The sequence below is a fragment of the Anastrepha obliqua genome, chromosome 4 (assembly GCF_027943255.1).
Source record: "Anastrepha obliqua isolate idAnaObli1 chromosome 4, idAnaObli1_1.0, whole genome shotgun sequence".
In the NCBI taxonomy this organism is placed as follows: domain Eukaryota; kingdom Metazoa; phylum Arthropoda; class Insecta; order Diptera; family Tephritidae; genus Anastrepha; species Anastrepha obliqua.
In genome coordinates, this window is record NC_072895.1 from 1736367 (window position 1) to 1748822 (window position 12456).

The window sequence follows — 12456 nt, forward strand, 5'->3', positions numbered from 1 at the left end:
TAATACCTGCTAATGTAATAAATATTTTAACTTTGCAGAAAATTGACAAGCGCATTGAGGACGTAACGGATGCTGATGAAAAGGCCAAGTGCAAACCGCTGCAGGACAACGCCAGTGTGAGTAACAGCAGGGGCTTGCCTGTATTATCTCTTTACGTGTTTATGTGTGTATGCAGCATTCGTTTTTCTACTCTATTGTGTATTATGAAAGCTGATGTTCGCACACACCGCAGTCGGGTGTCACTCCATGGGCCACAGACGGCACCTTAGGGGTGTTTCCCATGCGCGCGAGTGCTTGTTGCTTTGTTTTGAGCTTCTATCTATTGGCCTTTTGTGCGCATTTACGTTTCTGCATTTTTCCTTTGTTTTCGCTTTTAACTCGCGTAAATTACATGGGCTGGTCCTTTGCGTGTCTCCTTAATTACCGCGTAAATAAAAGACACTCATTAGTTCCGCTGTGGCGATTTGATGCGCGAATCTCAAAATTAAACACTTTAAGTGAAAAAATTATAATTTTATGTAATAGTAAATATTTACTGCGGGATGTGAAAATAAAATTTAATTTGTCTTGCGAAGCTGTTTATTGCGGAACAAATTTGATTCCAAAAAATTTCGTATCTATTAACGGTGCAAAATTTCTAAATACACACCCTCATTATAAGTATATAAATTGTACAATAACGTTTTTTTATTCGCGAAAATTCGCGTTGGTGGCACAACAAAAACTGTGCCCAAACAGTTACTATGCGCTAAACAATGAGATGCATGCTAATGTATGTGCATAGGTATGAGTGTAACTTGATGTGTAGGCTTTCAACTTGGCAGATTGAAAGGTTAGACAATGAGCGCAAACATGAATAGAACTAAATGAAAGAAATGTGTAACAAATTCAACAAGTTTGTGCGAAATTCGCAAATACGAACGAAATGTGGGCTCAAAAACGATAAAATATTAGATTCATTGGAGCATTCTCGGTGATTCAGATTACTCATCATTACTTTAAAAAAGTAAATCGCAATTAAAAAATGTACAGACTTTTAACCAACACAAAATTGAAAAAATATTTGTAATTATTAATTACATCTAATCAAATTAAACATGGTGAATATTTCATATTATAAAGCACATTAAGCCCATTTTGCCTGAATGTTGAACGGTTCTATTTATTATCTTTGAGAGTACTTGAATCAATAGAGATTAAGAAAAATTACAAAATTTACGGAATAAGTAAGGCCACCCCAAGTACTGCTTATACAAAATTAACATATGTATTTGTTTATTATTCTTATTATGGTACCAGCTTATTTAAAGCTTCTCGCAACGCACTCAACTTCTTAATTGACTAACCCTCAAATCGCCTCGATTTGTATTGTTATTGTCCCCTATTGTCTCGTATTTCTTTTCTCTCGTTTGCTTATATTCTTCTTTTCATAATAATATTTTCTTGATTTTTTCATGCTTGCCCTCAAACACTATGTGTGTGTGTATGTGTGTTTTGTTACACAGGCCATGTTGGATCATATTAAACACTCTATTGTAAGTCTACAAATTGCCAAAAATATGGCACATCCAATCAATGGTATATACAATGGCCCGGTAACTGCGAGCACCGGCATCAACAGTGTCACCGCCAGTCCAACGAGCGCAAATACTGTAGTAACAACTTCTGGGGGTACTTCATTAACAGGCAAGGCGCCACTCGCCTGCGCCATGGATCTGGGGACGGGCGCAAAACTTGATGTGAGTGCTGGGGAAGAGGAGGAGGATTCCACCACTGAAAATGGTATGTTTACCTTTTCGCTTATGCTTTTGCTTTTGCTTCTTTTGCTTTCGTATTCCTTTTTCTATAAATTTCTGTTTTTGATTGTCATCATCCTTGTACTCGTACGCCAATATCGTTCATTGCGCTGCTTTTTATTCATTGTTTTGCTTTCATTTTTATTTTCTTATTTTGAAGCCATCCATATACGCTTGCCCATACGTGCAATAATTTCCAAACGCCACGACATCAGCACTTTTGCCAGTCATTTTATCGGTGTTTTGATTTCCGCTTCCTTTTCAACTGTCACCAAGCTACTCACCCACTTACCTACTTACTTCTGCATTTCTTGCTTTTGTCAATTCTCTTGTTTTCCACCGGAGTCTTTCGAGTAACTTCCAATTCATTTTGTTTAGTTTTGACTGTGCATTTCCCTCATTTAGTTTATCGATGCTCGCATGGTATTTTCGGTTTATCAAATGCTCGTAATAAGTGTGCGTTTATGAATGTTTTTTTCCTACATAGTTACATAAAACTCGAATTATTTTACCACGGTTTTAAAGCGTGTACGAGATGGGTATTTTAAAAGTTATTTAACGCTTGATAGTTGCAACCTTAGCTCCACATTAAGAACAAAAAAAACGTGATCTTTGTTTATTGAGCAAAAATGTGTGGCATAAGTGAAGTCGCTCTGAAAACCTTATTCGCATAAAAGGAGCGCCTTTCCTTCCGTCTTTGTTTCGTACTAAATTTAGATTACACTGAATAGAGTAAAGTGGAAATAAATCATGTCGAGGTTTTGCATACTTAGGCCGTAGTCCAGGCTACATATTCTTCATAGACCTCCTGTACAATCGGTTTGCTTTTATTGGTTTATTAATTTTGACAATTTAAAATCGCACTTAGACTTTACTCCAGTCCACTATTTTTTTCACTCTTCAAGAAGTGTCAAATATGCTTCGGAATGCTTTAGTGTATTACAAAAAAGAATAAAAAGTTATTTCTGAAGTACAACTAAATGTTGCATAAAATCTCCTTGTGATTGTGAGAAGTTTAAACCTGAGACCTGAATTTCTGCTTCACCAGAAAACATTTTTCTCGTCTGATGTCCTTCAGTTCAGCGGTTTCAGTCAACTACCTCTCACAACTTTATCAAACTTACGCTAGTTATGCATCAATCCTTTCCACACACACTTTCGCTTAAAATAAATCATTTCGTATGCACCACTTAAACCTGTTTCTTGTGAAAAAGGAGTTTGTAATCAACAAAGGAAAGGTTTTCAGGCTGCTCGAATGTTTTCTGCACCTTGAAGGCCCTTTAGGGTTGTGGTAATAATCTTGCCGATTAATCATCACTTCTCAAAACGTCATAAGAGCTGCTGCATTGCCGCAGCTAATGAAACTAACCCACTCTTTAGCCAGTCATTTGAATTAGTTAATTCTTTCCCTGCATTCCTGCTTAGTTTTCAAATTTGCTGCATGTTATTAGAGTAGGCAAATATGTATGTATAAGTACGTTGTGCGTATGTATGTATTGTAGCAAATTATGGAGGTTGTGTATTTGCATTTAATTAAATCGCGTTTAATTAGGCATATTGCCGCAAACAGTGCCACGCGCTATCAATGATGCACAACAGCAACATCAATTATACGTATTTGAACAGCAACAACAACAACAACTGCAACAACGCTTCCGTTATCAACATAAATATCAACACATCGGCATGCCTAGTCCCACCGCCACCAGCATTGATATCGTTGATATAATCGCCGATGGCATTGAATATGGCACTGCAGCCGAAATAGCCATTGGCGCGGTTGGTGGTAAGTAGCTGTAGTATCCACAACAGCCGAGAACAAAATGTTTGTAAACGTAGTGCGTAGTTTGCGTGTGGGTGTGTTTATCTAATCACTTTATTAATACTTTTTTGAACTTTTTTAGGCATGCTTTTCAATTTTTTGTTAAAATATTTGTGTACTGTAGAATTGTCCTTCTTGTATAGTTTTTTCCTTTCCTCTATCAGTACGACTTTTATCAAATTTGTTTTTGTCCAATTGTTTCATTATCAAAAATGTTTCCGTCGTGGGCATCTGAACGCATTTGAGAAAATTTTTGGTTATCGCTTTAAATATGGCACAGTTTTGGTTTTGCGGTTATTCCTCTAAGCACTGAATCGTTTTAGTTTTCGCTTACATTTAAATACAAAATTAAATTGAATTGTTTATGTTAAATGTGTAACATTATCCGCCATTCTCATGACCTTCGCATTTTGTTTTGTTTTGTCACTTATGGGTTTTTGATATTAAATGTATTTTACTTTCGATTAACTATTGTGTTGTTTGCTAATTTAAAATATTTTTATATTTTTTGTTTTTTAATCTGTTTGTTTATTTTTTTCTTTTAACCACATTTTCAATTTCTTCATATAGCGACAACAGCTCCACTGGCTGTAGATGTGCCTGAAACCTCGTATTCCAGCAGTGAAGATGAGGAGGATTTCTATGATGCGAATGACGATCCTTTCACTAGTATGGGAAATTCACCAAGCTAGTAAGTGAAGTTATAGGTTTTTTTTTTCAGTTTTTCTTATTCATTTTCAAAACCAGATTTACTTAGAGATATTACAAACTTGTTATCACAGAGGAAATTGGCAAGACTTGAACTGCGTGAAACAGCACTTATATACCTGCATACTTTCATAAAATATATTTTATATATATGTGTATGTATGTATAATTTGTTCTTCATAAAAAAAATATCTGCCATTCGGAGTCGGCTTAAAAACTATAGGTCCCACCATTTGTGGAACAACATCATGACGCACGCCACAAATAGGAGGAAGAGCTCGGCCAAACACCTAAAAAATGTATATATATATGTGTGACTTACTTTTCTTGCTTATCTTGCTTAAACGTCAACTCCGATCAATTCTTGGGAGAAATACCCCTCCTGCGTATTCGAACTCGTACATAAAATCGTTTTTATTGTCTTATTTGAATTAGAACTCGCACTGACATTCTGACTTTGATTTGTATTTGCATTCTCATTTGTATCCACATTTGAACTTTTGCAGTGCTGATCCATATTTTAATGTTTCACGTTTTTCAAAGGAAAGATGCACAGAAAATTTATTAAATTTATTGTGCAAATTCCGAAATACTTTCCGATTGTAAGGAGTTCAGCAATTGCCATCTTTTGCCACACCTACACACTTTATATGAATATCCCAGTCTCACTTTTGAATAAATCTCGGCATCAAGGTAGTTGTTTGATTACTTTTACATAGTAAAGGGTTATTCCTTACGGGTGATATGGTATCTAATCTAATTTCCTCAATACAAAATATTTTTTATTCAATGTGAAAACAATCTAAAGAATTAAGTTTTAAATACATCATTCTAACGATTTCTATTCCATGAACAAATTCGATGAAACCAATTTGCGGGTACTTTTGATTAGCGCATAGACCAATGGCTCCAAAAAATCTTACAAGAAGTAGTCCGATTGAGTGAAATCACATTTTCTTGGAGGCCATACAATCATCAAACTTTTTCCGCAATGCTATTGTTTCACTTGATGTGCGGCACGTAGTCCGTCTTGTTGAAACCAGATGCTATAAAGATCCATTTCTCCCAATTTCGGCTATAAAAATTGGCTATCATCGATCTATGCTCTCCATTGACAGAAACAATGCCAATGCCACTACCTTCATTTTGGAAGGTAGAGCGAACTACTCATTTCACCTGATCAAAAACAGTTAGTTTAGGTAAATGTAATGGTTGTTCATGAATAATTTGTGATTTTTCCACACACAAAGTTTTTGCGTCTTCACAGAACCACAGAAATAAAAGTGAGCCTCATTAGAGAAGATGATTTTCTTAAAAAGTTTATTATAATTTCCAAGCTGTTCCAAGGCCAAATTCGCTAATTCACGACGCTTATGTTGGAACAATGACTTCAATTTTTGAGTGAGCACAGTTTTATAGAGATTTAAGCGCAAATACTCCTCTTCTAATTGATGAAAACGTCATGGAATCGGCGAAATCCCGTCTTCAGCAACACTTTCAAGATTCTCATTACTTCGAGCGAATCTTTGTCTTATTGGCACTTGACATTTGTACGTTCGGAGTTTTCAATAATTCAACGAATAGCGGCACGTGTTGAAGATTTTTACAACCATAAACTGACAATAGTGCACGAACAGTTTCAGCCGCAGAATGATTTTTTTTCTTTTTTTGTTTTTAATAAATTTTGATATAACATTGAAAACAAATCAAGGATAATGTCCCATTAAATATGGCCGACACATGATGGAGAAATCATAGCAAGGCTAATGTAAAACCCTTTACATGGATTATTTATAAATAAAATCATAGGGAGGAATCGGAAGCCCAATATTTTTAAGCGTATTGCATTTGTTGGCGGATATTTTCGACTGCTACTGTACATCCGCATGCAAATTCATATTTCTCTCCTATGCAATTCTACATACCGGTTGCTTATTTTGTGTCCTTTTCACTTTTTTTTTTAAGGACATCCCAAATCAAATCAATACACTCAAACACAATGCTTGTAAATGAAATTGTGGATCGCAGCACAGGTTTGAAGCATTTGGTTCATTGTTTCCCCCCTTCCATTCCTGACGCCTTGTCTTATACGTAGAATGCTCGCATTGCATCGCGTCTAGTATCATTCATAATTTTATGTTTTTTTTTGTTTTTGCCTACTTTTTGTAAGCATCTATAATTAACCGCACTCTGAGTGGACGGACGGACTGGCGGCTGCCCATAAATGATATCTATGCATTCTGTAGAAACAAAGTGAGATGAACACTTTTATTACGAGTACAACGCAGTGTCTTTCAAACATTGCTGCGGATTGTTTTACGTATTTCGTTTTTAAGAGAAAAAAATAGAAAAAGATTTCATATTGAGCTTTAAATGTGAATTTTAACTCATCAATAGTGATTCGCATGAGTTTACATAATGTCGAACGCAAATGTGCGGCTACAGTGAAGAAAAACTGCGTGTAAGTGTAATATTATTGTACTTAAATTGGAAAGGGGCAGGAGTGGCAAAAAATATAATAAGAAAACATGACTGCATTCCATGAGAAAATAAATACACATCTGCACATGCATACGAGTAGAATTATGTATGTATGTATATATGTATGTACTGCAGCATACTTCATGAAATCATTGACTGTAAAAATCCACTTGATTTATGGATTAATTGAATGGAATCAAGAAGCTCGCGTCATTACCGTAGGTGCTCACGAGCATTGGGTTCCGCCAACCGCAAGTTCAAGGTCCCGCTCATCCAACTATGAGTTGCTCATAGTGTTTGAGAGCAGAAACTGAATGAGTGCACAGTGCCAGCTTACCCAAGTTTAAATTAGAACGCTCGCTGTGCTGCGTAAGCTAACCAACGGACTCGCGTGTATAAGATAAATGAGTAAAGTAGGCAATTAGTGGCATTACGCATTGAAAACTTAAAATTCAAAGCCACAAACAAGCAGATGCTATACGTCGGATAAGCTGGTACTCATTCGCATGGCTATTAACCACTTGGACTTACTTTTTTAATAATGTTTTTAATATTGTTGTGAAAATTTTGAAGATATACGGCGGGGCCGCTGTAGCCGAATGAGTTGGTGGGGAACAACTATTTGGAAGTGCACCGGTTCGAATCTCCGAGCATGAATCACCAAATAGCAGAAAGAGTTTTTTCTACTAGCGGTCGCCCATCGGCAGTCGATGGCAAGCCTCCGAGTGTATTTCTGCCATGAAAAAGCTCCTCACAAAAATTGTTTTGAAATCAAAAATCAGCTTAAAATTGTAGCTCCTTCCATTTGTGGAACAATATCAAGACCCACACCACAAATAGGAGGAGGAGCTCGGCCAAACACCCAAAAAGGGTTACTCCCTGCGCCAATGATGTACTTATATGTATATATATATATATATAAAATATATACATACAGTGGTGGTCACGATTTTAGCACACTATCCACAACCTTGACACTGTCCCACTTTCCTCTATGCTTTTCGACAATTCACTACGAATATTTTTCTCTGGGTGTTGTTTACAATTAAAATAACAAGAACCGTTATAATCCGTAGCATTTGTTTTGCAATTTTTTTCTTAAAATTCAGTTGAGTGAAAGAGCTGTTTGTTTGAGCTGGACACGAAGTTAGCACATATCAATAAATAATTCCTCCCACTAAATTTTTTCTAAGTATTTGAACTTTATGGTAAGTTTTTATATTTTAGCTATTATGTTGATTGTAATTAATGTGAAAAAAAAATATGTTAGACATGGCGGAAGGTTCTTGGTGCTCCGAAGCGCAGCGGGAAGTAATTCAACGTATGAATTCTTCTGGGAGCTCTTTGTCTGAAATATCCCGACTTCTAAGGTGTTCACGCAAAATGATTTATAATGCTCTTGCTCATATTAAGCGCCATAAGACATTTAAGAAGGTAAAACAACGCCCACGACGCCGAAAGACAACAGCTAGGGAGGATTTACTAATATTCAAAGCCTCGCGAACAGACCCTTTTAAGAGTTCTAATGCCATAAAATCGCAAGTTTTATCGGAATATGGAATAAATGTTTCTTCCAAAACCATTAGAAGGCGTTTAAATGAAAACGGGTTGCGTGGGTGCATAGCTCAACACAAACCCTTGGTGTCAAAAAAAATTTGGAGGCCAGGCTGAACTTTGCAAGGGAACATATCCATAAACCAATAAATTTCTGGAAAAATATTTTCTGGAGCGATGAATCGAAGTTCTGTCGTCTCGGATCTGACGGGAAACAATATGTTTGGAGACCGCAAAATAAGGAACACATTAAAAACGGTGAAGCATGGTGGTGGAAGCGTCATGGTGTGGGCATCATTTTCCTGGCGAGGTGTTGGACCCATACACAAAATAGATTCGCGTATGGATCAATATGTTTACAAAAACATACTAACTGATGTCATGATTCCTTATGCGGAGGAAAATATGCCCTTAATATTGCGTTTCATGCATGACAATGATCCTAAGCACACTTCACGATTGGTGAAGAGTTGCTTGGAGGATCACAAAATTAGTGTTTTGAAGTAGCCAGCTCAATCACCGGATCTCAATCCGATTGAGAATTTATGGAATGATGTCGAGAAGCATATTCGAGCCGTGAAACCGAGAAATTTGAACGATTTGTGGTCGGAGACTAAGACTGCTTGGTATGGAATACCCCAGACGAGATGTGCTGCCCTAATGGAAATTCTACTACGCCGATGCGATGCTGTTCTCAAGAGTGGTGGATATCCAACTGAATATTAAGTTTTTCTTTCACTAATGTGTTGTTCTTTGAAAATAAATGAGAAATATCATTATGTGTGCTAAATTCGTGTCCTCCATTATTATAGGGTGCTTGTATTTAAACCAGTTTTAATAAGTAAGGAGAAAAAAAACAAGGTTCTGATTATAAGGCCTCTCTTTCTCCTTTCTACAAAGACCCGCCAGGGATAATAATTGCCTCTAGATTATTTGAATATAAGCAATAAACGCAAAATGAATGTTACTGCATTATAGTGTGCTAAAATCGTGACCACCACTGTATGTATGAGAACTATAAAGTAAATATGTGTGTATTTGAATATATCCTAGTATGCAGTCAACAAAAGCGACAAACAAACATCTGATATTTTTCCGCTCGCTGCTTTTGCTTTCTTTCATTCATTTTCCGCTTCACTTTGTTTTCATGCAAAATTAATGTTTTGTTTTGAATTTTATCCCAACTTTTCGCCCATGTTGTATGTCTGTGTGCAAATGCACATGCTTGTATTAGTATGTGTAAGTGTGCATGTTCTTTAAAGTATCATAAGGACTGGTGTTTTGCATTCTCAGTGCATCCTTTAACGGACATGCGCTCTAAAACGTTTATTATTCTCCCAAAATAAAAGGGGTTTCTCCTTCTTCTTGGTGGGCGCTGCAACGCCTACACTGTTTTGGTTGAGTCCAAAAAAATGTTCCCAATAAGAGTGTTTTAAAAAGGTTTATCTTTACCTGATTAATTTTTTAGTGACAAACGTTTTCGGCTTTGGATGGGTTTTGAATACTGAATAGTTTCAAGACGAACTGTAAACCTTAAACCTTAGCTAAATGGTCCCAATATTTACTTTCAGCTAAAAACCACAAAATAAATTAACAATATTCGTGTACTAAAATATCTCAAGAATAAAATTAAACACTTAAAAAACATTTCTCAAGTCTAATAACTGTGATAACTGTGTACCTTAACACACACACCGTAACAAGAGCTACGATAAAAGTCTTCTCGGATAGTCAGGCGGCCATCAAATTAATGAAGGCAGTTGTACTAAGATGAAAGGTTGCTCAGGAATGCCTGGCAGCTCTAAATGATACTAACACCGTTCTCAGGTCAGTCTTATATGGGTTCCAAGACGTAGAGATATTGAAGAAAATTTCAAAGCCTATAAGCTAGCCAGAAGGGGTACCAAAATTCCACTGCTTGAAAACAAAGCCAATATTGGAATTCCTATGGCAACTTGTAAATTAAGGATAAAAAATAATATTCTCCCAGAGGCCAATAGGTCATGGAGAGAAGAAATTACTTGTATTACAACCAGGCTAATTTGGCCGCAAGAGGCTGTTTAGGTCTCAAAAGAGAACATCTCGAAGGTTGTGGCTTGCGTCTCCGGTGATTGGTTGTTAGGTAGGCACTCTTCTAGGCTGGGAATATTTTCTCATAAATACTGCGGAAGTTGTAGAGACGTGGAAGACGAAGAAAGATTAGAACACTTCCCCTGTAATTGTCCAGCCTTAGCTAGGAGTAGAACAATAAAGTAATTGGTGACTAGCGGCAGCTGTCTGAATACCGGCCTAAGTCAATTTAGACTCAGTTTGCCATGCACGTATCGATAAAAACACTTGAATAAGAAAGTGTGAACTCACCAATTCAAAAAAGTATGTGGCAAACGAATATTTTAATACTACATAAACATTTGAATTTTTCGATGTCTTGGGTCATTTCGACCTTCAAATATTTTTTGTGTCTGTGATATGAAATTTTTGTTAACAAATTAACAATATTTTGGTAATCGTGTGCGTTTAAGTTTTTCTTCTCGTAATCAAGTCCCTGTTTGTTTGGAAATCAGATTTCCTTTCCTGCATTCCACAATATTCTTCTTTTCTCTTTAGTAAACTCTCTTGCATTGCTACTCCGTTCTCTTTTGTCAGTGTTTCGGCTCCTAAAAGTATGCACACCTCCTTGTTTACAATGCCATTTTTCCTTCGATGCGCTCGTTAATTTCACACTCAACGGCACTATTCGGCTTTCTACAATATTTTAACGACAATCAGTTGTGTTTCGGCTCTGCTCAACTGCTGACTATTTACTTTAAGCAACAAACAACGAATCGCATAGTGTATCTGCTTCAATTTTACTTCATTTATTTATATTCAAATTTAAGGCAAACCATTTTTTAAAAATCTTTTTTTGTTTTGTTTTGTGTTCTTCCACAACTGTTTAAAGTGAACCAACGTTAATGCGGACAATCGTTAAAAGCCAGTAACAGTGTGTTATAAGTACAACAAAAACATGGACATTCGATTGACACCGCATATACTAGAGAGTTTTATCGGCGAAATTTGGCATGTTTTCAACTAAAAAATGACGCATCCGTCGCAGATGACGTTGTTCAATCCCCTTGCCCGGTGCACGCTCGCCGTCGTGTCGTAACGCCATCGACATTTGCTTGTTTGTGTGCTTTAAAACGAGTGATTTTATTTTGTACTTAGCATGCACATTATGACTAAAGTAAGCAATAAATTTAATTGAGCGAAAACGTTGCGGCGCCTAAAATTATGCAAGATTTGAACAGTGTTTAGTGTTATTCGGTTGTTCGCTAACTGTCGGTCGACACAGATTTATACTGCTGTACTCGAATTATATTGCGTAAAATACTAATAAACGCATTCAGTTACACACAGACGTCTCAGTCGGAGTATGCCGCACGGTCACTCATACTCCTATACCCGCATTTAGCCGCGCAGCAGCCGTGAAAAGCGCCTGTATGCGTGACTCCGTCACACACTCACACACAAGCATCTCGGTAAATTGGTCGTAAACACATTCCATAGAATCTCGACAATCAGGCCACGCCGCCTGTTCTCACATTTGATGCTTGAAGCATTCCAGCAACAGTCAACAGTCGTCCAGTCACTCAGTTAGGCAGTCAGTCAACCATTTAAGGCTTCTTGACTTATATCCGTATCTTAAATATTTGCACGCATAAGCCAAGTGTATTAACGTTCGCTATTCAAAGGATTTCGAAGAGAGAGGAGATGTTCAAGAAATGGGTGCGACGTGTCAGTTTCAGGTACGTGCAGGGATTCTAATTCATACAGTCGATGCTGGCACATATCTGTGGGTGAACTGATACTCGTACATATTTACTTTTTTATGTTTAGATGTGCTATGAGTGATGCTGTAAGGCCTTGATGGCAAATAAGTCGAAAGGTCCTTTCTTTCATATTTAATATCGCCATGAAACTCATCACTTTGGTAGTTAGTTTTGGTTTTTATTTCAGAAATTCTAAAAATTAAAAAATTTGACATGAGAAGTTCCTCGCCAACGAAGGCATTGAAAAATAATTTTTGTTTAACTGCGTATGAAGAGAGGTTTT

General features: G+C 36.8%; 1 protein-coding gene across 2 annotated transcripts in view; it reads left to right on the forward strand.

Moving 5' to 3' along the window:
- Positions 1 to 12456, forward strand: part of LOC129246311 (oxysterol-binding protein-related protein 9) — a 28276-nt gene that overhangs the window by 9110 nt on the left and 6710 nt on the right. The window contains exons 4-7 of one of the 2 annotated variants that reach the window (XM_054885022.1): positions 39 to 116; positions 1506 to 1782; positions 3349 to 3582; positions 4189 to 4309. In XM_054885022.1, coding sequence (XP_054740997.1) covers positions 39 to 116; positions 1506 to 1782; positions 3349 to 3582; positions 4189 to 4309 — 710 coding nt within the window. The remainder of the gene's footprint in view (positions 1 to 38; positions 117 to 1505; positions 1783 to 3348; positions 3583 to 4188; positions 4310 to 12456) is intronic. The other variant, XM_054885023.1, reaches the window with a different exon arrangement.